This window comes from Hemitrygon akajei, chromosome 9, assembly GCF_048418815.1.
Source record: "Hemitrygon akajei chromosome 9, sHemAka1.3, whole genome shotgun sequence".
NCBI classification, from domain to species: domain Eukaryota; kingdom Metazoa; phylum Chordata; class Chondrichthyes; order Myliobatiformes; family Dasyatidae; genus Hemitrygon; species Hemitrygon akajei.
Genome location: NC_133132.1, coordinates 175,525,624 through 175,551,200, shown reverse-complemented (window position 1 = coordinate 175,551,200; position 25,577 = coordinate 175,525,624). Strand labels below are relative to the sequence as shown.

The window sequence follows — 25,577 nt, the reverse complement described above, 5'->3', positions numbered from 1 at the left end:
AAGATGTAACTAGTAGAGTGGATAGGGGAGAGCCAGTGGATGTGGTATATTTAGATTTTCAAAAGGCTTTTGACAAGGTCCTCCACAGGAGATTAGTGTGCAAATTTAAAGCACACGGTATTGGGGGTATGGTATTGATGTGGATAGAGAATTGGTTGGCAGACAGGAAGCAAAGAGTGGGAGTAAACAGGACCTTTTCAGAATGGCAGGCAGTGACTAGTGGGTACCGCAAGGCTCAGTGCTGGGACCCCAGTTGTTTACAATATATGTTAATGATTTAGACGAGGGAATTAAATGCAGCATCTCCAAGTTTGCGGATGACATGAAGCTGGGCAGCGGTGTTAGCTGTGAGGAGGATGCTAAGAGGATGCAGGGTGACTGGGATAGGTTAGGTGAGTGGGCAAATTCATGGCAGATGCAATTTAATGTGGATAAATATGAGGTTATTCACTTTGGTTGCAAGAACAGGAAAACAGATTATTATCTGAACGGTAGCCGATTAGGAAAAGGGGAGATGCAATGAGAACTGAGTGTCATTGTACACCAGTCATTGAAGGTGGGCATGCAGGTACAGCAGGCGGTGAAAAAGGCAAGTGGTATGTTGGCATTCATAGCAAAAGGGTTTGAGTACAGGAGCAGGGAGGTTCTACTGCAGTTGTACAAGGCCTTGGTGAGACCGCACTTAGAATATTGTGTGCAGTTTTGGTCCCCTAATCTGAGGAAAGACATTCTTGCCATAGAGGGAATACAGAGAAGGTTCACCAGATTGACTCCTGGGATGGCAGGACTTTCATATGAAGAAAGACTGGATCGACTAGGCTTATACTCACTAGAATTTAGAAGATTGAGGGGGGGGATTTTATTGAAACGTATAAAATTCTAAAGGGATTGGACAGGCTAGATGCAGGAAGATTGTTTCCGATGTTGGGGAAGTCCAGAGCGAGGGGTCACAGTTTAAGGATAATGGGGAAGCCATTTTGGACCGAGATGAGGAAAAACTTCTTCACACAGAGAGTGGTGAATCTGTGGAATTCTCTGCCACAGGAAGCAGTTGAGGCCAGTTCATTGGCTATATTTAAGAGGAAGTTAGATATGGCCCTTGTGGCTAAAGGGATCAGGGGGTATGGAGAGAAAGCAGGTACAGGGTTCTGAGTTGGATGATCAGCCATGATCATACTGAATGGTGGTGCAGGCTCGAAGGGCCGAATGGCCTACTCCTGCACCTATTTTCTATGTTTCTATGTTTCTATGTTTCATTTTCAGAATCTCTTTAATGGTTTTTAATTTGCAGTAATATATATTTGCAATTCTGTGGAGAAATTGGTCTACCCCACTTCCTGTTTTGAGGACTAGATTAGACTTTTAGCCACATTGCTACATGTCACCTCCCCAGAAGGGTAAATCTATCGTCTTCAAGGTGTCAAGGTAAACAAGCATGGTTCCTAGAGGTTTAAAAACATGTTAAAACCCCTCTGAAAGGAAAACACAAAATGCTGGATGAACTCAGCAGATCAGGCAACATCTATGGAAATGAATAAACAGGCTGAGATACTTCTTCAAAACACTCAAATTGCTTTAAAGGGACAAAGTGAGCTTGAATGATATAAATTTTGCATCGCGTCTGTGCTTCGTCAAACAGTTTTTAATCATGTCTGTGGCCTTTTGTACACAGATTGATTCAGCACACACCATTGGCTATTTGCCCTGAGGTAGGAAATGTGTTATGACTTTACACACCTTTCAGTGGAAAAGGTGTTAAATATCTTAAAAAAACAGAATCATGTACGATTAACAAGTCAAATATAATGTTTCACTTCTGTTACCGATGCTTTTAAATCTGTTTGGATCTCTGTTACTCAATAAAAGTCTCAAATAGATACCATGTAGGCTTGTTTATTCCTCTGTAAATGTGTTGAGAGGATTAAATTATATTGATCCATAATGATGAAGGTAAATGGCTTGTATCAGGCACACAGACATTTAAGAGCTACTTTGTTTTCCTTGTGGATTGAGGCTGAGGACAGCAAATTCCATCTATTGCTCCTGAACATCTCCTGGTTCCATGCAAGAATCCAGTTAAAGATGAAAGCATGCAGAGCAGCAAACACTTATTCAAAAGGGCAACCTGCAAGGACTTCGACTAGGCACAACAGAGGCTACATTTCATTAGGACTTTGAGGAGAAAATGTCTATGGAAATACCATGGACAGCATTCTGACTGGGTGCATCGCTATCCAGTATTGAGACTCCAATACAAATGATTGAAAAAGGTACAGAGCAACATAGAGTCAGGCTGCTCCATCACTTGCACAACCCCCCCTCGCTATCGCAAATATCTTCAAGAGGTGGTAGTATAAGATAGCAACATCCATCATTAAAGACCTTCAGCATCCAGGATATACCCTCTTCTCTTTGCTACCATCAAGAAGGAGATACAGGAACTGGAAAACACACAGTAAACATTTTAGAAACAGCTTCTTCCCCTCTGCCATCAGATTTCAGAATGGTCCATGAACTCAGTGGCTCCTTCTTTAATAATAAGAAGGCAAGTAAGTAACAGGTATTCATAGCTTTGTTAATCAGGGTCTCTCTTCAAAACCTGAAGTGGCAATGTGGACGTGCTCTTGTTCACATACACAATGTCCTTCTCAAATCGATTATGGCGATCAAAATGTGAGAAAAAGAAAACAGAAATCAATTGACTGAAACTTCTTCCAGAAATTAATATCATATATTGAGAATATGAGAATTAACACATGATTTAAAAAGAAGCACAGTTTTGCATATGTACAGAGAGCTTATCAATAGTTTGCATTGGAACTAATGGTATATTAATCTCCCATAAACAGAAATTAATAGATTTATTTTATTTTGTGACTAAAACTTATTGTATCTGATACTAATGTTGACTATGACATTTTGTAAAACTTTCTTATTTTTGTAATTTATTTTTTATTGAAGTTCATCATCAAACAAACATTTCCATAAGATGTATTTCAGATATTGTACATATACAAAGTATATCATATAGTCATATTTGCCACAAATCTCTACATAATATTTATCTGAGGTATACACTTATAGAAAAGAGAGGAAAGAAGGAACAAGCAAAAGGAGAAAACTATGTATAAGTAGGGCGTGATCCTTTTTTATTACAACAGTTTCATTGAGAATCACAAATTTGTGAGGTGTTATGTAGTTAAACCATTTTCCCAATATGAATCAAATTGTTCCAACTTATGATTAACAGATGCTGTTATCTTCTCCATTTAGTAAATGTCCATTGTAATTTCCATCTATGCATTTAAAGTTGGGGTCTCCTGTGATAACCATTTCCTAGTAAGAGTCTTTTTACCAGCCACCAGCAGTATATTCATTAAATATTTATCTCTTTTCAACCATTCTTAAGGTATACACCCAAAATATATAGTCTTACTTTCTAAGGGTATTTCACATTTACAGATGTCTTGTAGGGCATTGTGTAACCCATTCCAATAGTTTTTGATAACGGGGCATTCCCAGAAAATATGATAATGGTTTGCATTTTGATTTCCACAATTTCTCCAGCAAACAGGGAGGAAGGATACTATCATAATGGGATTTCTGAGAGGGTGTAATAAAATATCTTGTCAAGTTTTTCCATCTGAACTCCCTTCATTTCTATGAACTGGTACACTTCCATTGATACCTCCATATTGTTGTCCATTCTTCCTCAGATATAATTATCCCTTTTATTCCTTCTTCCTTCTTTGACTTAATGTATGAAGTCGAATGTGTTTTAAGATTTGACAAACCCTTATACACACTTGAAATGATTCTACTACCGTTATCTGAATTATATGCTTTTCTAAATAGCTCTATCAAGCATGTACTTTCCTTGGTCACATTTTTAACCGTCCTATTAACATACTGTCGCATCTGTAAATACCGAGAAAAGTCTTGTTTTTCTAATAAGTGTTTCTCTTTAAGTATTTCAAAACAGAAGAGTGTTTCTTCTTTCATTATATTGCAAAGAACTGTTATTCCTTTAGAGGTCCAGTCCTCAAATCTAGCATCCAGTTTATTCGGTGTAAAATCCGAGTCATATGCACACCGTTTAAGAATTGCAATATCTCCCACTAGTTTATATTCTTTTATAATAGTTTTCCATGTTTTAAGAGTCTATTTCACTCATGGGTTATCAATAGTATTTATGTACCTTTGTAGGTTGTTATCAGCCAAAATTGCCTGTATGGGGATGGGAAGTATATCCTCCTCAATGTTTTTCCATTAAGCGTCATATGATGGGTTGCACCAACATTATCACAGTTCTCAACCGTGCTGCAAAATAATAATCTGTAAGAGAAGGTAGGCCCCATCCCCCCTTTTCCTTGGCTAATTGCAAAGTTTTGAGATGTACTCTAGGCCTTTTACCTTGCCGTATATATCTTGATAACATTTTGTTCCATTCATTGAATTGATTTTGATTAATCTCTGTTGATAGGGTCTGAAAGAGATATAGTAGTCTGGGCAGTATATTCATTTTAATAGATTCAATCCTTGAACTGAGACTTAAAAAAGGAATTAGGTTCCATCTTGTTATATTGTCCTTAATTTATATATATACTGATAATTGCATTCTGATAACTTTGCCAAATCTTTTGGCATAATGATGCCCAAATATTTGAAAGACTCTGTTTGCCATGCCCAAGGATATCTACTTTCAATTTCTCTTGGTGGGCTATAGTTACATGAAAGTAATCGGGTTTTATCTATGTTGATCTTGTATCAATGCCAATGTTGTAACAGTTCTTGAAGCATAATCTTTTGTTACTTATTTTCCTTCTTAATTTAAGTAACAATCTAAATGCAGAACTACTAGTTCTAAACCTCCTGGACCAACAGTACAAGTTAGCTGGAGCAACCCACACAACATGTTGGAGGAACTCAGCATGTCAGGTCCGGCAGCACCCACAGAAGTGAATAAGCAGTTGATGATCCAGGCTGAGACCCTTTATCAGGGCTGGGAAGGAAGTGGGGAGATGCCAGTTTAAGAAGATGGGGGAGGGGAAGGAGGATAGCTGGAGGGTGATAAGTAAAGCAGGTGAGTGGGAATCTGACAGGAGAGGAGAATGGACTATGGGAGAAATGGAAGAAGAAGGTAATAGCCAAGTGAGGAGAAAAGGTAAGTGGGGAATAGAAGAAGAGGGAAGGGGAGGAGAAAAGAAATAAAGAAAAATAATTATGGAAGGAGGTCATGGTTCATGCCATCAGATTGGTATCCTGTGATTTACAAACTTTTACTACAACACTCTTTAGGAGACACATTGTCAAGTAATGACACTTTGTCTTCAATTAGGAACAATGCTTGATGTGTGCAGTAAATAGCATTTGAAATTCCAGTCAAATAGAAAATAATATTTTTGACATAGTTACTCAGTCCTGTCAATAAACATTGCAATCTATTTGACTCATAGATGCCTAAAAGAACAGGGAAAGGGAGAGGAGAGTGGAAGGGAGAGGATGTATTGGAAGAAAGAGGGAGTGTGGATGGAACAAAGGTGAATGAGGAGACAAAGGAATTGAGAGAAAAGGACTGGGGAAGGAAAAAGGGCAAGTTGTGTTGAAGTGTGAGAGAATGACAAAGAAGCTGGGTGAAGGGAGTGGTAGCAGGAGAAGAGAGAGTGGGTTCATGGAAGACCAGCTGAAGAAAAAGCAGGCTAGAAATGGGGGAACCAAAGTATAACTCTAAAGAAGGAGGCAAAAAATGCAGACCAGAGAGAAAAGCCAAGAGACATGAGGGAGCGAGACTGTCGAGATGATCTGATGGGTGAGGGATGGTGAGAGAGAGGGTGAGAGGGATGGGAAGGAGTGGGAGCAACAGAGTGATTGAGGTGGGGAGAGGTAGAGGGAGAGATATTGAGAAGAGAGGAGCTGAGAGAAAGTGTGAGATCTTGTATGCTTCATTCATTGTTCCTTATATACTATATAAGTATAAAAGACTGGTTGATTGGATACGTATTAACGAATAGGTGTATGGTTATACCTAATACAGTGGTCACTATATAACTCTGTTATATAGAGTGTATCTACATATCTTTCTGATGAAGCTAGCTATTTCTGCTGATTTTATGACTATTGTCACCTGGTACATTGTTTATGAACCCATGAATTCATCCATTTTCTGCCTTTTTAAAAATGTGAAGGCTTTCTCCTCTTCCCGAAGAAGCACGTCATGCTTTTTTTTATTCAACAGTTCCTTGCTGAACTTTTTTTTCAATGTCTTGCTGTGCTTTAACAGGTAGGGAGCTGTGTCAGGCTTATTTTTTAACTTGTTTTGTAACTCCTAAACATAAAAACTAATTTAATATAAAACAAGGGAGCCAGTTTACAGCTCAAGTGCATTTGTTTTCATTTTAAGCAAAGCCTGCTTCTTAAGCAACCTATGCCATTCATGCACTTCATACAAATAACCATAATCAACAAAGAACGTCCGATCAAACAACATATTTTCAACATTGCACAAATACAACTGATACATTAAATACACAACATTCCTTAACACTGAATCAACCTTTAGGTAGCCATGCACAAGGACTCCCACGTCCCTTGGGAACTCTGAGTTCATATGCCTTTATTCCTTCTACCAAAGTGCATGATCATATACTTCCTTACATTGCATTCTATCTGCCACTTCTTTGCCCATTCTCCCAATCTGTCCTAGTTCTTCCGCAGACTCCCTGCTTCCTCAACCCTACCTGCCTTCCACCTATCTTCCTTTCATCCACAAACTTGTCCACAAAGCCATCAGTTGCATTATCCAAATCACTGACAAATAACAGGAAAAAGATGTGGTTCCAACACCGACCCCCACAGCACAACGTAACATTCAGATTTTCTTCAGACTGTAACATATTCCAGACTGCAGTCGATATACCACAATAAACCAAATTATCTGGACATTTCAGAAGGCTTCACAAAACAAAGTAATTGTAAAAAAAAATCAAGCAATAGGCATTGCTGAATAAAATTAATCTAAATATCAATTGTTTCCATTCCAACATAAATAATGATTCAGGTACCTGTGGTGGACATGATAACCTCCTCCATTGACATGCCAGCCAGCTTTCAAAGGGTTGGGTATCTTTGCAGTTTTTGCAATCAGGTGTTGCACGTCTCTCCAGCTTAGATCAGGGCTGCACAAGGAAAACAGATTGAACTTTAACACTCACTTTCTTAGCAAACTTCAACTATTTACATCTTTCCTTTTTATACACTTGCATCTAAGTATCCAGCTTAATTTTTAAAACATTTACAAAGGCCTGAAAATAGTTTTAATTTAGCAAAAATTAGTTCTGGTGAGTCATTGAATCTTTGGGGGTAAAATAGTGCAAAAGATGACGGAAATTGGATTCGTATTGATGTAACTTACACTTTTAATTCTGTAATCTTCTATAATTATTCAACTACACAATTGAAAAAGTTCAGCTTCCTTCCTGCAGAGCCAGTGAAAATTATTTCAAGTAAGATAAATTAGACAAACTGCCCTTTGAACTAATTTTTACCTGAAATGGTCAATTTACAGGAAACAAAATGAACACTGATGCATCTGGAGAGTATCCTAACTAGTTGCCTCAGGACTTGGTATGGAAACACCAATACCCTTGACTGGAAAGTCCACAGAAAGTGAAGGATACTAGTCAGTTCTGCCCAAGCAAAGTCCTCTCCACCACTGAGCACATTTACAAGGACTGCTACCACAAGAAAGAAGCATCCATCATCAGGGATTTCCACCTTCCAGGCCATGTTCTCTTTTCGCTTCTACCAACAGGCAGAAGGTACAGGATCCTGAGACCTCACACCACAAGATTTTAGAACAGTTACTACCCCTCAATAATCAGGATAACATCATTCACCTCAACCCTGAACTGATTCCACTACCTAAGGAATTGCTTTCAAAGATCTACAACTCATGTTCTCAGTATTATTTTAATCATTTGCACAATTTGTCTTCTTTTGCACAATGGTTACTAGTCAGTCAGTCTTTGTCTATGTATCGTTTTTCTCCTTCAAATTCCACAGAATTTCTTTTTTCTCTGAATGTCTGCAAGAAAATGAATTTCAGGCAGGTAAATGTTGACATACATGCTTTGTTAATAAATTTACTTCAACTTTGATCTGAAAAAAAATCAGAAACTATTGGAAATATGTGTGCAGCAGGTTATTCAACATTTTAAGGGGAAAGTTGGTTTAGATAGTAGCCATTATTTATCATGAGACTTTGTGCATTAAATGTTAACCTGACCTTAACACAGGGAGCAGTAATTAATTTATGAAATAAAATTAATTTGTAATTTACTTTATCTGCCTTATGGATCTGGTAGCGTATTTAAAAAATTTGGACAGTTTTCAATTTCAGTTCTTTGGGAAATATTTTTGGGATACTTCAATTTCAAATCAAGTAATGGGAAAAGCAAGGTCATCACTTGAAGATAAGTAACACACTCAGTGGCCACTTTATTAGATCTGTACAGGATTGGAGCCAGAAGTGGTCTTCCACTGCTGTAGCCCATCCACTTTAAAGTTTGATGTGTGGTGCTTTCAGAGATGCTCTTCTGCACACTCCTGTTGTAACACATGGTCGTTTGCGTTACTGTCAGCTTGAACCACTCTGACCATTCTCCTCTGACCTCTTTCATTAACAACAACACACACAAAATGCTGGTGCAACATAGCAGGCCAGGCAGCATCTATAGGGAGAAGCGCTGTCGGCATTTTGGGCCGAGACCTTTCGTCAGGTCTTGGCCCGAAACATCGACAGCGCTTCTCCCTGTAGATGCTGCCTGGCCTGCTGTGTTCCACCAGCATTTTGTGTGTGTTGTTGTTTGAATTTCCAGCATCCGCAGATTTCCTCGTGTTCTCTCATTAACAAAGCACTTTGGCCCACAGAACTGCTGCTTACTGGATTTTTCTTGTTTTTTCACACCATTCTCTAGAGACCATTGTGCATGAAAATCCCAGGAGATCAGCAGTTTCTGAGGTACTCAAATGACCCGATCAGGCACCAACAATCATTTCACATTCAATCACATTTCTTCCTCATTTGGACGACTGCACCTCTTGACAATGTCTGCATACTTTTATGCATTGAGTTTCTGCCACACGATTGGCTGATTAGATACTTGCATTAATGAACAGGTGTTCAGGTGTACCTAATAAAGTGGCCACTGAGTCTATGTTTTGTATCTTGCTCACACGGTATGTATCTCTCTATGATCTAACATTTAGATCTAACTAGTACTATGATCTAGCATATAGAGAGGCTTTGAAGAAAGAGCAGCAGAATAAAGGGTATAAAGGTAGTAAGGTAGAAGGGCTAAAGTGTGTGTACTTCAATGCAAGAAACATCAGGAACAAAAGTGATGAACTGAGAGCTTGGATACATACATGGAATTATGATGTAGTGGTCATTACGGAGACTTGGCTGGCACCAGGGCAGGAATGGATTCTCAATATTCCTGGATTTCAGTGCTTTAAAAGGGATGGGGGGGGGGTGAAAGGGGAGGAGGGGTGGCATTACTGGTCAGGGATACTATTACAGCTACAGAAAGGGTGGGTAATGTAACAGGATCCTCTTTTGTGTCAGTATGGGTGGAAGTCAGGAACAGGAAGGGAGCAGTTACTCTACTGGGGGTATTCTATAGGCCCCCTGGTAGCAGCAGAGATACCAAGGAGCAGATTGGGAGGCAGATTTTGGAAAGGTGCAAAAATAACAGGGTTGTTATCATGGGTGACTTTAACTTCCCTAATATTGATTGGCACTTGATTAGTTCCAAGGGTTTAGAGGGGGCAGAGTTTGTTAAGTGTGTCCAGGATGGATTCCTGTTACAGTATGTTGACAGGCCGACTAGGGGGAATGCCATACTAGATCTAGTATTAGGTAACAAATCGGGTCAGGTCACAGATCTGTCAGTGGGTGAGCATCTGGGGGACAGTGATCACCACACCCTGGCCTTTAGCAGTATCATGGAAAAGGATAGAATCAGAGAGGATAGGAAAATTTTTAATTGGGGAAGGGCAAATTATGAGGCTATAAGGCTAGAACTTGCAGGTGTGAATTGGGATGACGTTTTTGCAGGGAAATGTACTATGGATATGAGGTCGATGTTTAGATATCTCTTGCAGGATGTTAGGGATAAATTTGTCCCGGTGAGGAAGATAAAGAATGGTAGGGTGAAAGAACCATGGGTGACAAGTGAAGTGGAAAATCTAGTCAGGTGGAAGAAGGCAGCATACATGAGGTTTAGGAAGCAAGGATCAGATGGGTCTATTGAGGAATATAGGGTAGCAAGAAAGGAACTTAAGAAGGGGCTGAGAAGAGCAAGAAGGGGTCATGAGAAGGCCTTGGCGAGTAGGGTAAAGGAAAACCCCAAGGCATTCTTCAATTATGTGAAGACGAAAAGGATGACAGGAGTAAAGGTAGGACCGATTAGAGATAAAAGTGGGGAGATGTGCCTGGAGGCTGTGGAAGTGAGCGAGGTCCTCAATGAATACTTCTCTTCAGTATTCACCAATGAGAAGGAACTTGATGACGGTGAGGACAATATGAGTGAGGTTGATGTTCTGAAGCATGTTGATATTAAGGGAGAGGAGGTGTTGGAGTTGTTAAAATACATTAGGACAGATAAGTCCCCGGGGCCTGACGGAATATTCCCCAGGCTGCTCCACGAGGCAAGGGAAGAGATTGCTGAACCTCTGGCTAGGATCTTTATGTCCTCGTTGTCCACAGGAATGGTACCAGAGGATTGGAGGGAGGCTAATGTTGTCCCCTTGTTCAAAAAAAGTAGTAGGGATAGTCCAGGTAATTATAGACCAGTGAGCCTTACGTCTATGGTGGGAAAGCTGTTGGAAAAGATTCTTAGAGATAGGATCTAAGGGCATTTAGAGAATCATGGTCTGATCAGGGACAGTCAGCATTGTGAAAGGCTTTGTGAAGGGCAGATCGTGTCTAACAAGCCTGATAGAGTTCTTTGAGGAGGTGACCAGGCATATAGATGAGGGTAGTGCAGTGGATGTGATCTACATGGATTTTAGTAAGGCATTTGACAAGGTTCCACATGGTAGGCTTATTCAGAAAGTCAGAAGGCATGGGATCCAGGGAAGTTTGGCCAGGTGGATTCAGAATTGGCTTGCCTGCAGAAGGCAGAGGGTCATGGTGGATGGAGTACATTCAGATTGGAGGGTTGTGACTAGTGGTGTACCACAAGGATCTGTTCTGGGACCTCTACTTTTTGTGATTTTTATTAATGACCTGGATGTGGGGTTAGCAGGGTGGGTTGGCAAGTTTGCAGATGACACAAAGATTGGTGGTGTTGTAGATAGTGTAGAGGATTGTCAAAGATTGCAGAGAGAGATTGATAGGATGCAGAAGTGGGCTGAGAAGTGGCAGATGGAGTTCAACCCGGAGAAGTGTGAGGTGGTACACTTTGGAAGGACAAACTCCAAGGCAGAGTACAAAGTAAATGGCAGGATACTTGGTAGTGTGGAGGAGCAGAGGGATCTGGGGGTACATGTCCACAGATCCCTGAAAGTTGCCTCACAGGTAGATAGGGTAGTTAAGAAAGCTTATGGGGTGTCAGCTTTCATAAGTCGAGGGATAGAGTTTAAGAGACGCGATGTAATGATGCAGCTCTATAAAACTCTAGTTAGGCCACACTTGGAGTACTGTGTCCAGTTCTAGTCGCCTCACTATAGGAAGGATGTGGAAGTATTGGAAAGGGTACAGAGGAGATTTACCAGGATGCTGCCTGGTTTAGAGAGTATGGATTATGATCAGAGATTAAGGGAGCTATGGCTTTACTCTTTGGAGAGAAAGAGGATGAGAGGAGTCATGATAGAGGTGTACAAGATATTAAGAGGAATAGACAGAGTGGACAGCCAGCGCATCTTCCCCAGGGCACCACTGCTCAGTACAAGAGGACATGGCTTTAAGTTAAGGGGAGGGAAGTTCAAGGGGGATATTAGAGGAAGGTTTTCCACTCAGAGAGTGGTTGGTGCGTGGAATGCACTGCCTGAGTCAATGGTGGAGGCAGACACACTAGTGAAGTTTAAGAGACTACTAGACAAGTATATGGAGGAATTTAAGGTGGGGGGTTATATGTGAGGCAGGGTTTGAGGGTCAGCACAACATTGTGGGCCGAAGGGCCTGTAATGTGCTGTACTATTCTATGTATATTTCATAATGAAGCTACCAAAGGTATGCAAATCATTAAACCACTATCCATCACACACTCATACAACTGTTTTAAATACTGCTTTATCTATAAATTGTCCACCCACTAACCCACCCATCCACACCCCCAACCACCATTGCTTCATCATTTCCAGTCAGAGTCACCTAATGTACAGACACTCCTGTGCCGAGTGTCATTTTATGCACATACAATCTATCTATATATATCTTATGTATTTATATTTAATGTGTTTTCATTATTGTTTTTATCTTTTGTATGTTTTGTGTGCTGGAAACGACATTAAACAATCGTAAACCTTGATCTTCTGTTTCATTGACTGTCAGAGTGAGTACAGGTAGTTAGTGCTCCAATATCTGGAAATTATTGCGATGTTGTAACATAGTTAATTACTATCAACCAACACCAACTTTCCCACCATCCCATCAATCAATCAGACTTGGTGTCACTGTAAGCTGACAAAATAAAAATGTTGTTTTCCATGTAGGGTTGACGCAAAAGTAAGTCAAGGGAATACACAATTTCTCATTGATGGATCAGAAGTGGGATGGATGAGCAGTCTCAAGTTCCGGAGTGTCAGCACGACTGTAGAACTATTCTGGACCCAACATATTGATGTAATTGTAAATTATGTCACCAAATTTCTCCAGATATACTGTGAATAGTATTGTAGCTGGTTGTATCAACATCTGCTATGGAGGTTTCACTGCCTAGGATCAGAAAAAGCTGCAGAAAATTGTAAACTCTGCTAGCTCCATCATGGCCACTAGCCTCCCAACACTGCAGACATCTTAAAACATAAGGGCTCATAGGGCTGCATCATTAAAACCCCATCACCCAGGACATGCTCTCTTCTCATTGCTACCATCAGGGAAGAGGTACAGCAGCCTGAAGTCACACACTCAACTTTTTAGGAACAGCTTTTTCCCCTCAGCCATCAGATTTCAGAATGGTCAATGAATCCATGAACGCTAACAGTATTTTTCCCCTCTTTTTTTGCACCACTTATTTAATTTATATTTTATATATACTTTTAATTGTAATTCATTTTTATTATTATATATACAATGTACTGCTGCCATGAAACAACAAATTTCACAACATGTGGCGTGGTATTAAACTTGAATCTGATTCTGATTCTGAAATTGGAAACATCCTTTCTATCTAGACTTTTCAAAAGGACAATTGAGTAGAATCTTTTACGGAAGACAATGCATTGCAGGAGAGCAGCAGAGCTCTGATAATTCTTTCAAAGGACAAATAGCTTACTCTAGAATCATGTGATCAACATGCAGAGGTTATTGTAGACAAATAAATTTTCCAGTAAAGCAGATGGCAGACTTTCTTGGTTCTTACAGAAGCAATAAAGTTTAAAACTGCAGGCGTGTATTTCAAAATTGCTGCTCATTGATACTGATGTCCCGTTTCTACCTTTATATTCATCTCTCCTTCAGCTATGTTATGTGTCTGCAGATCTGTTAGTCCATTTGTGCTTCTCTGTGGTACACACTTGCATTTCAAGTGACAGGAGATGAGAGCACAAGGCAAGAGATGTTGAGATTCACATTGTTTCCCAAAATGTTGTATTTTTAATTATTATTTTTCCAATTATGCTCTTCCTTGAGGTGGTGTTCTCAAATCAGGTCTGACAACAGAAGAATGTTCGCCATTCCCAGTGTTTCATTTGCTTGCAGTGGAGATGAAGGGGTGGATGTGGAGGGTTCACACCAGACCATTTCTGTGGTAAAGCTAAGATGCTACATCAAGAAGATAGGATAGGCTCAGTGGATGAGTGATAAAATCACTGCCTGATCTATTCAGCAACAATAATCTACTTCAGTGCAGAGAGCCTTAGAATGTTTCAGGTGCTGGGAATAATACTTGCACAAAATAGAAGATAATTCCGCTGGTGTCAGAGTTCTATACAAACACGAGTAACCTTCAATTGCTTGTTCATGGATTAGTTCAGCAGGGAAAGCTTTGTGGGCCTTTATTTATTATTCTTACTTACTAACTGCCCGCTGTGCTGTTGGCATTTAGAGCACCAATGAAGGTTCGTCCTCCACCTCAGAATCAGAATCAGGTTTATTATCAACAGCATATGTGCGTGGCCTAGTGGGCAAGGCATCAGACTAGTAACCTAAAGGTCACTGGTTCGAGCCTCAGCTGAGGCAGCGTGATTGTGTCCTTGAGCAAGGCACTTAACAACACATTGCTCTGCGATGTCACCGGTGTCAAGCTGCATGGGTCCTAGTGCCCTTCCCTTGGACATCATCGGTGGCGTGGAGAGGGGAAGGCCTGCAGCTTGGGCAACTGCCGGTCTCCCATACAACCCTGCTCAGGCCTGTGCCCTGGAAACTCCAGGCGCAGATCCATGGTCTCTCTCGAGACTGACGGATGCCACACATGTTGCAAAATTTGTTAACTTAGTCTGCCCATACCGTCACACACAGATAAAGAAGGATTCCTCATTGCTGTTTCCGTAACAATTTCTTTTGATCAGTCAGGGTTGTTGGTCCTGAGCTGAACCCCCGAACCTGGAGGACCGGTAGACCGCTCTTAATCTGTCCTCTACTCTTTGACCTGTTTGGCATGGGTGACCTACCAAGAGCCAAAGCACAAGGCCCTGAGTCCAGCCAACATAGCTCTCTGGATTATTGAGGTACACAATCCTCGAAAGCCCACAACAAGTTTGTGGTCATCTTGGAAGTTTTTGTTATTCACAGCCATTCAAATCCTGGTGTTCTGTCTGTGCTGTAGAAGGTATAGCTATTTGATATTCCCAACATATACTTAGTGGCCACTTTATTAAGTACATCTGCACACTGTGTGAGGGAACGTTTAGATTGCTCTTAGAGTAGATTAAAAGATCGGCATAACATCACAGGCTGAATAGCCTATATGGTGCTGTAATGTTCTATGTCTCATGTCCCGTGTTCTATGTTCTATATTCTATGTTCCATGTTCCATATGATCTATGCTATCTCAAAGGAATATTTCATCAATATTTTAATAAATGGAAACTTAATGAGGCCTTTGGATTGTATGAATCGCTAAAGATGAGCATTTATGTTCCAATGAACATAGGAACCTAATTTTTACTGTACTGTTGGGACACATATCATCGCTTAAGCCTTGGAAATCAGTCACACGACTATACAAGATCATTGAGTATTAAGTGTAAGGCGCTGTAAAGTTTCACTGCTAATGTAATGGCCTCTCTGTACTGTTTCACTGCTAAGGTCACGGTTTCTTTGTAGCAGCAGTGTTTGGGTTATGAGTAGAGATAACGGGGGCTTTGGAACGGTGCTATCCAATGAGAGGTTGTTGTTCTTTCTTGTGGGGCTGGGAGCAGGAATTTTGCGGTCTTTTGTTGGGGAGAGATGAAGAGAGAAGATGTGAATGGAAAGAGTTGATAGAATGCTGGACAGAGTGGACTTGGAGCGAGGGTCCGAGAGTCAGCAACGCTTGGAGGAAGTCGATGGGGAACAAATGGACGGAACCGTGAGCTCCAACGTGCACATTAGACTGTTTCATCAAAATGGGCCCTTTTTCTTTACTAACCCTATAGTCAGATAAAGATTTATAAAGTTCATTTGTTTAATTGCATATGGTGTACTGTCTGATATTTTGCGGTTCGGATCTTGTAACTGGGCAACATGTCACGCAAACGAGATTTCTCAGTTTGACTGGGCCAGAGGCTGTCTTACTCTAGACAAACACGTGTTGGCCAAACCTCAGGGTTACAGAAGCAGTTTTGCTGCGTTGAAAAATCATATTAACTGGACTGTTTAAAACTCAAAACTAAATCTATTGCCGAGATTTATATGCACCTTAAGCACTCCATTTCTCACCTTATTTTAGGGTGATAATTTTTCTCTGGTGATGTGAGGTTAAAAACAAAATAAAACAGTTGACCTCAGGCTGTAGAGGGAAGTTGAGGGGTATTAGTTCCTCTGCCATAGCTGATCAAGAGGGTGAACCACCTGAGCCTCTCACCCTTCCTGACACCATTCACGCAATGACAAACACCATGTTTGGCTGCTTCCCTCGATAAACCTAACCCTGAAGTCAAAGTTCAAAAGTCAATGTTCACATTATCACGGTGTATATATGTTACCATATACAACCTTGAGATTCATTTTCTTGCAGGCATTCACAATAGAACAAAGAAATACAATGCAATAAATGAAAACACACACACACAGAGACTGACAATCAATGTGCAAAACGAGACAAATAAATAAATGAACAAAAAAAAAGCAGACACATGAAACTGAGAACAAGAGTTGTCAAGTACTTGAAAGTGAGTCCATAGGTTGTGGAGTCATTTCAGTGTTGGGTTGAGTGAAGTTATCCACTCTAGTTCAGGAGCCTGATGGTCAAGGGGTAGTAACTGTTCCTGAACCTGGTGGTGTGGGACCTAAGTCTCCTCCACCTCCTTCCCAATGGCAGCTCCTAGGAATGGTGCTGGAATAGTTTGATTGGATGAATTCGGTGTGGTCATTATTTCTGTCTAAAGTTTGTCAGACGTTCTTAAACAGACATCAGGTATTTTGAGAGCGGCATAGATTTATGCTAACAACTGAATCCAATGTGTTTGGGAAACTGACCAATGGGTACAGTTGCTTACACAGCTAATTCAAAGGTTTTACTGCCATCCTGCATCTGAAAAATGGATGCACCACAGATTACATTCTGCCCTTTTGCTCTCCCTTCACACTTTAGCAATTTCCAGACATAATTTTTAACAATGAAGCTGCCCAGTCCAAAGTCAGATATTTGATTTCCCGGATGTCTGTATAATACTAAAGCTTTATTGGAGTGTACTCTAGTGAAACTTCAAGAGGATAAAGGGACAAAAATATTAATTCATCTTCTAACCCCGATCAATGCAGTTAAATTGATGACACCATTTTCATTTTCTGTCTTGCTGGTGAATCTTTTGAATTACAGATTGCGATGGACCACAATACCATAAGACATAGGAGCAGAGTGAGTTTAGTCCATCAAGTCTGCTCTGCTATTCCATTATAGCTGATTTACTATCTCTCTTAACCCCATTCTCCTGTCTTGTCCATGTAACCTTTAACATCCTTACTAGTCAAGAACCTATTAACCCCCACTTTAAATATATCCAATGCCTTGGCTTCCACAGACATCTGTAACAACGAATTCCACAGATTCACCACCCTCTGGCTAAAGAAATTCCTCCTCATCTCTGTTCTAAATGGATCTCCCTCTATTCTGAAGCTGTTCCCTCTGGTCCCAGACTCCCCCAACATAGGAAACATCCTCTCTACATCCACTCTATCTGTGTCCTCTGGTCCTAGACTCCCCCACCATAAGAAACATGCTCTCCGCATCCACTCTATCTGTGTCCTCTGTTTCCTAGACTCACCCACCATAGGAAACATCCTTTCCACATCCTCTCTCTCTCTCTCAAGGCCTTTCGATATTTGATAGGTTCCAACAGATTATCTCCCATTCTTCTAAATTCCATTGAGTACAGGCCCAGAACCATCAAACACTCCTCATACATTAACTCTGCCATTCATCCTGGAAAATTAAGGATGTAAAAGTGTTGTATTTTCAATCTGTACAGAACAGTTGGCAGAATATTTGTACCCGCTTTGAACAAAATGACCAAAAAAACCCCACATTTTTGTCTGATCAGCTTCATACACTTTTTAACATTGTACAGTTGGAATAACTTTACAATAAATAAACAAAGAAGTTGTATTGCTCTAGCAACACTTGTTCAAGCAAACAATCCAAGAAACTGAGGAACTATTTTTATTCATAAGACCATAAGACATAGGAGCAGAATTAGGCCATTCAGCCCATCGAGTCTGGTCCACCATTCCACCATGGCTGACTTCTTTTCGTTCTCAACCCCATGTTCAAGAAAAATATCATTCCATGCCGTAACGTATAAAGATCTGTGGTACTGAATACTCTAATAAAGCAACTACTAAAGCAATTATTTTGAGTTGCAAATTTTAAAAGTTGGGTAAATAATGTTTCTTTAGATATTTTATTACCAGGATATTCATGACTCTTTGTAATGAATATTCTTTTTCTGAAATCTGAACGTAGAACAGAGGGAATGCAGTAATGGGAAGTTACATAGCACTTGTCAATAACCTCGTAAGAAACTGGTGTATCACAATGTTCCTGAAGAATGTGATATTGACCAATAGTACAATATTCATTTAATTGGAGTGAAAATTACATTGTAACTGCAGAGATGGTCTTGGTGATTGACAGATTCCCACAATTGCATGATGTCACCAATCGCCATTAATGCCAAGAGTATTGCGGCAAAAAGCACCATGTGCAAAATGGATCCCTCGTAATACAGACAACATTTCCAAGAGATTCAGCTTTGAATGAAGCTATAAACAGGATTTGTATAAAATATAGATCAAAGGAGGTATTAACAAGTGTTTAGTCGAGATTCCATTTTATCATTCGTTCAGCAGAGCGGACAAAAACAAGGCACTTTACAAAATCACACTTTTTAAACAGAAAGGATTTGAAATCCATTGCTGTCACTGGATAAAATTTGGTAGTGAAGTATTTATACTTAGCATGCTCAGTGCTAGAAAAGAGATAATTTGGTCACATTTTTTGTTTGGTCACTGCATTGAATTTACAAGGAAGAAAACACAAAGATAATGATAAGCTTCTATTATGTACTACATATTAAATTTAACATACTTTTTATTTATACTTCTTATCTGCCAACACAGATGCCTTGTGCAGGAAGGCACAGAGTCGACTCTACTTCCTTAGAAGGTTGGCGTCATTCAATGTCTGTAGTGAGATGCTGAAGATGTTCTATAGGTCAGTTGTGGAGAGCGCCCTCTTCTTTGTGGTGGTGTGTTGGGGAGGCAGCATTAAGAAGAGGGACACCTCACATCTTAATAAGCTGGTAAGGAAGGCGGGCTCTGTCGTGGGCAAAGTACTGGAGAGTTTAACATCGGTAGCTGAGCGAAGGGCGCTGAGTAGGCTACGGTCAATTATGGAAAACCCTGAACATCCTCTACATAGCACCATCCAGAGACAGAGAAGCAGTTTCAGTGACAGGTTGCTATCGATGCAATGCTCCTCAGACAGGATGAAGAGATCAATACTCCCCAATGCCATTCGGCTTTACAATTCAACCGCCAGGAGTAAGATATGTTAAAGTGCCGGGGTTAGAACTCAATGTATTTAAGTAAACTACTTAAGAACTTTTTGCTATTATTAATGCTTTTTGAGAGGGTGATTTTAGATGCATATCATATTTTTACTGAGTTAAGTATTGTATGTAATTAGTTTTGCTACAATAAGTGTATGGGACATTGGAAAAAAAATGTTGAATTTCCCCATGGGGATGAATAAAGTATCTATCTATCTATCTATTGTAAATCATAGATTTTATTTTTATGAATTGCAATGTACTATTGCCATAACACATCAAATCACATGAGATATGCCAGTGATATTAAACCTGACTCTGATTCTGATGTAAGAATACACACAGTAGCCACTTGACGAGGTACAGTACATGAGATACCTCATAAAGTGCATGTCAGAATCGGAACCAGGTTTAATATCACCAGCACATGTCATGAAATTTGCCATCTTTGTGGCAGCAGTACAATGTTTGTGATCTTCAGCTGCTGTAGCCCATCCATTTCAAGATTCGACATGTTGTGCATTCAGAGATGCTCTTCAGCACACCACTAAAAAGGTAGTGCTGAGCAAACTTGTGGGCATAAAGATAGACAAGTCTCCTCGTTCTGATGGAATTCATCCCAGTGTACAGAAAGAAATGACAGAAGCTACAGCAGAGGCTTTGGTGATAATTTACCAAAATTCTCTGGACTCTGGGCAGGTCCTGGCAAATTGGAAGACAGTGAATGTCACGCCACTATTTTAAAAAGGATGTAGGCAAAAGGCAGGTAACTACAGGCCTGTTAGTTCAACATCTGACAAAATGGTTGAAGCTATCATTAAAGAATAAATAGTGAGGCATCTGGAAAGAAATAGAAACATAGAAACATAAAACCTACAGCACAATACAGGCCCTTTGGCCCACAAAGCTGTGCCGAACATGATCTTACCTTAGAAATTACCTCGGGTTACAGACAGACAGACAGACATACTTTATTGATCCCGAGGGAAATTGGATTTCATTACAGTTGCAGCAACCAATAATAGAGTAGAAATATAGCAAAATAAAACCAGAAATAATTAAATGATAATAATTAAATTATACCAAGTGGAAATAAGTCCAGAACCAGCCTATTGGCTCAGGGTGTCTGACACTCCGAGGGAGGAGTTGTAAAGTTTGATGGCCACAGGCAGGAATGACTTCCTATGACGCTCAGTGTTGCATTTCGGTGGAATGAGTCTCTGACTGAATGTACTCCTGTGCCTAACCAGTACGTTATGGAGTGGATGGGAGACATTGTCCAAGATGGCATGTAACTTGGACAGCATCCTCTTTTCAGTCACTACCGTCAGAGAGTCCAGTTCCACCCCTACAACATCACTGGCCTTACGAATGAGTTTGTTGATTCTGTTGGTGTCTACTACCCTCAGCCTGCTGCCCCAGCACACAACAGCAAACATGATAGCACTGGCCACCAGACTCGTAGAACATCCTCAGCATCATCCGGCAGATGTTAAAGGACCTCAGTCTCCTCAGGAAATAGACACTGCTCTGACCTTTCTTGTAGACAGCCTCAGTGTTCTTTGACCAGTCCAGTTTATTGTCAATTCGTATCCCCAGGTATTTGTAATCCTCCATCATGTCCACACTGACCCCTTGGATGGAAACAGGGATCACTGGTGCCTTAGCCCTCCTCAGGTCCACCACCAGCTCCTTAGTCTTTTTCACATTAAGCTGCAGATGATTCTGCTCACACTATGTGACAAAGTCACTCACCCATAGCCCACTATTTTTCTAAGCTTCATGTACTTGTCCAGGAGTCTCTTAAAAGACCCTATCATTATTGCATCCACCACTGTCACTGGCAGCCCATTCCAAGCACTCACCATTTTCTGCATAAAAACCTACCCCTGACATCTCCTCTGTACCTACTTCCAGGCACCTTAAAACTGTGCCCTCTTGTGCTAGCCATTTCAGCCCTGGGAAAAAGCCTCTGACTATCCACATGATCAATGCCTCTCACCATCCATCAGGCAGATGGATACAGCAAAGGCAGAGCCTGTTTGACAAACTTACTGAAGTTATTTGAGGATATAACAAGTGCAGTGGATAGAGGGGAACAGATGGACGTTATTTAGTTGGATTTCCAAAGGCATTCAATAAGGTGCCACATAAAAGACTTATCCATAAGATAAGGTTGCATAGAATTGGGGGTGATGAATTAGCTTGGATAGAGGATTGGTTAACCAATAGAAAGCAGAGAGTTGGGATACATTGGTGCTATTCTAGTTGGCAATCAGTGGTGAACGGTGTGCCACAGGGGTCGGTGCTGGGCCCACAACTGTTTACGATATACTTTAACGATCTGGAAGAGGGGACAGTGTAGTGTATCTAAGTTTGCTGATGACACTAAATTGAATGGAAAAGCAAATTGTGCAGAAGATACAAAGGGTCTACAGAGAGATATAGATAGGTTAAGTGAGTGGGCAAGGGTCTGGCAGATGGAGTACAATGTTGGTAAATGCGAGGTCATCCACTTTGGATGTAAAAATGAAGGAGCAGATTATTATTTGAATGGTAAAAAACTGCAGCATGCTGCTGTGCGGAGGGACTTGGGAGAGCTTGTGCATCAATCATAAAAAGTTGGTTTGCAGGTGCAGCAGCCTATCAAGAAGGCACATGGAATGTTGGTCTTCATTGCTGGAGGGATTGACTATTTTTACTCTGCCCATGGTCTGTTTTTTTAATCAATTATGCTATTGTTTGCACTGTTGTAACTATATGTTGTAACTATGTGGTTTTGTGCAGGTCTTGTTGCTTTAGTTTTTGGTCTTGTTTTGTCTGGTGGATTTGGAGCTCCTTTCCGGGGAACGCGCTAAGACGGTAGCGCGATATTAATACGCAGCAGCCTCTCCGGACTCTGGATTGGGGATTGCCAAATGATATGTGGATTTTCTGGTGTAGTCTGTTTTGTCATGTGCTTTTGTGATATCATTCTGGAGGAACGTTGTCTCATTTTTTAACTGCATTGCATTTGTGGTTTCTAATTGACAATAAACTGAATCTGAATCTGAATTTAAGAATAAGAGGGTTATGCTGCAGCTGTACAGGGCAACTGGTGAGGTTGTACCTGGCGTACTGCGTGCAGTTCTGGTCTCCTTACTTGAGGAAGGATATACTGGCTTTGGAGGCAGTGCAGAGGAGGTTCACCAGGTTGATTCAAAGATGAGGGGGTTAGACTACGTGGAGAGATTGAGTCACTTGGGACTGTACTCACCAGAGTTCAGAAGAATGAGAGAAGATCTTATGGAAACGTATAAAATTATGGGAGGGATAGATAAGATAGAGGCAGGAAAATTGTTTCCACAGGTAGGTGAGACTAGAACTAAGGGACATAGCCTCAAAATTCGGGGGGCAGGGGCAGATTTAGGATGGAGATGAGGAGGTACTGCTTTTCTCAGAGAGTGGTGAATCTGTGTAATTCTCTGCCCAATGAAACAGTGGATGCTGCCTCAGTAAATATATTTAAGCCAAGACATATTTTTGCATAGTAGGGGAATTAAGGGTTATGAGGAAAAGGCAGGTAGGTGGAGATGGGTCCATGGTCAGATCAACCATGATCTTATTGAATGACACTTTTTGTATTAACCACATGGTCCGGTATTAGCACAAGGAACCCTTCAGTTTTTCCAAGTCTGAGTGAGGTAATATGACTACTACTACTACTAATAATAATAACATTACCATTGTAATTGTTACTATTATATTGACATAATGGTATCAGCGAACAGTTCATTTCACATACCCATCATCCTCTGTGTGAAAATCTTGTCCCAAATTCTCCTTAAAATCTTCCAGAACTGACAAATTAAACCTATTATCATCTCTAATCCAAGACTCCTTGACACTGGGAAAAGTCTGAGACTATCTATCCTATGTATGGCCTTCATGATTTTATAACTCCCTCTAAGGTCACCCATCAGCCTCCCTCACTAGCAGCGAAAACAGTTCTAGACGATTAAATTACCACAATCATCTCAATCACCATGAGAAGTTATTCAAAACAGGTTCACAAAATGCAACATGACACGTAGTGTAGTGGTTAGCATAGCACAATTACAGTGCCGGTGATTGTCGTTCAATTCCTGTCACTGTTTATGGAGATTTTATACGTCCTCCCCATCATCACTGGGTTTTCTCGGGGTGCTCTGGTTTCTCGTGCCAAACAAAAATGGATTAGCAGGTTAATTGGTCACATGGCCATAACTGTGTGGCACAGGCATGCTGGACAAGAAGGACTTGGCACTGTGCTATGGTATTAAATAAATAACATCAAACTGAAGGCAGTGAGAGATCATGACGATTACAATTTCCACTGGGCTCCACATTTCCCTGAGAACCAACTCTGAAAATAAAATCATACTGTCATGCACTCGTGTTTTTGGTTTGATATATCTCAAAACTTCTCAGAATGACTGAAGTCCTTAGATATACCGCACGTTCAGTACCCCTTATCCGAAATGCCTCGAGCCAGAAGTGTTTCGGATTCTGGATATTTTAGAATTTTGGAATATATAATGAGATAGGTTGAGACCTCCATCATTTCCAGCTCTGAGTTGATGTGCTACAGTAGGCAGTCTTTGTCTTACACTTGTTCAGCACATATCTGTACTGATGCAGCCGTTCGGTGTGCTGGATTTTCATCAGTGACGATCTTGGCAAACTCATCAGTGAATTTCTCTGCTGCTTTGTGATCAGCAGACGTTTTATCACCACAGATCTTTAAAAATTTAATGGTGTGCTTTTTGTTAAATTTCTGCCACTAGCCTGCTGAATATTCACAATTAACTTCAATTTTCAGTTCATTGTGATAGATCTTTGATGATCAGCATTAAGTGGCACATGTTCACTCCATCACTGATAATTCCACTCTTTCAATACACGATCGACAACTTCATTTTTTGCTTTATGGAGTGTTTTTCTATTTTCATTAACTTCTGCTCATTTCATATGTGAGATCATTTCTCAGAACTGTGGTGTGCAGAGACCTGTGCTTCGCCTGGGAACCTTCCCAGTAACCTGTGGAATTTTCCATTTGTGAGGTCATGTTAGTACTCAAAAAAAAATCGGATTTTGAAGGGTTTTCAGATTTTAAGATTTTGGGTAAGGATTACTTAACCTGCAATCACAGAGTTTGGTTTACAAGTTGTAAACAGATGCCCCATGACTTTGTAAAGTCTTAGAGTAAGGTCAGGGTTCACCACATATACACTCCTTATAAAAGAGTTCACATAAATGCTGGCTTGTTAATTTGGACATCTCTTGTTAGTCACACACAGTTAAATCCCAGTGAATTAATGTTGAAGATGTGCCATTGAGAGCACTCTAACTGGTTGCATCGCTGTCTGTGTGGAGGGGCCACTGAACAGGACTGGAAAAAGCTGCAGAAAGTTTTACACTCAGCCAGCTCCATCGTGGGCACTAGCCTCCCACGATTAAGGACACCTTCAAAAAACAATGCTTCAAAAAGGTGGCATCCATCATTAAGGATCCCCACCACCCTGGACATGCCCTCTTCTCATTCCTACCATCAAGGAGGAGGTACAACAGCCTAAAGACACACACTCAACATTTCAGGAACAGCTTCTTCTCCTCCATCAACAGATTTATGAAAGGACAATGGATCCATAGACACTACCTCACTACTTTTTTCTGCACTACTCGTAATTTATTTCATACATATGTATTTCATATTGTAATTTATAGTTTTTTATGTACTGCACTGTACTGCTGCTGCTAAACAACAAATTTCATGATTAATATTAAACTTGATTCTGACTGTGGATGCTCAGTCATTGAATGGTCATGACTGAGACTGTGAAGATTTTGGATGCTAAAAAGAAAATCACAAGATGATAGAGTTGCACAGGCAACCAATTCAACCATGAAAGTGAATGCCAGAACAGCCCTAAGTATATAGGTTGAGGGAGTAGTATGGGGTCACTAACTCCTGCTCAATTTTCTTATTTTCAACAGATAAGAATATCAGAAAATAGGGTCAGGATTGGTCACTTTGGTCCTCATGCCTACCCTGTCTTTACAGGCTGATCCACTCGAGGCCACATCTTCAATGCCCGTTCCAAGTAACACTCAACTTCCTGATCATTCAAAATTATTTGTAT

The 25,577-nt window shown here is 40.5% G+C and overlaps 1 protein-coding gene across 1 annotated transcript in view; it reads right to left on the bottom strand.

Annotated features, from left to right (window-relative positions):
* The window catches only part of LOC140733768 (PC3-like endoprotease variant B), a 2,072,848-nt gene that overhangs the window by 578,489 nt on the left and 1,468,782 nt on the right, over nt 1-25,577 (bottom strand). Inside the window, 1 exon segment of the mRNA XM_073057521.1 lies at nt 7,062-7,175. Within this exon segment, the coding sequence (XP_072913622.1) occupies nt 7,062-7,175 (114 nt within the window).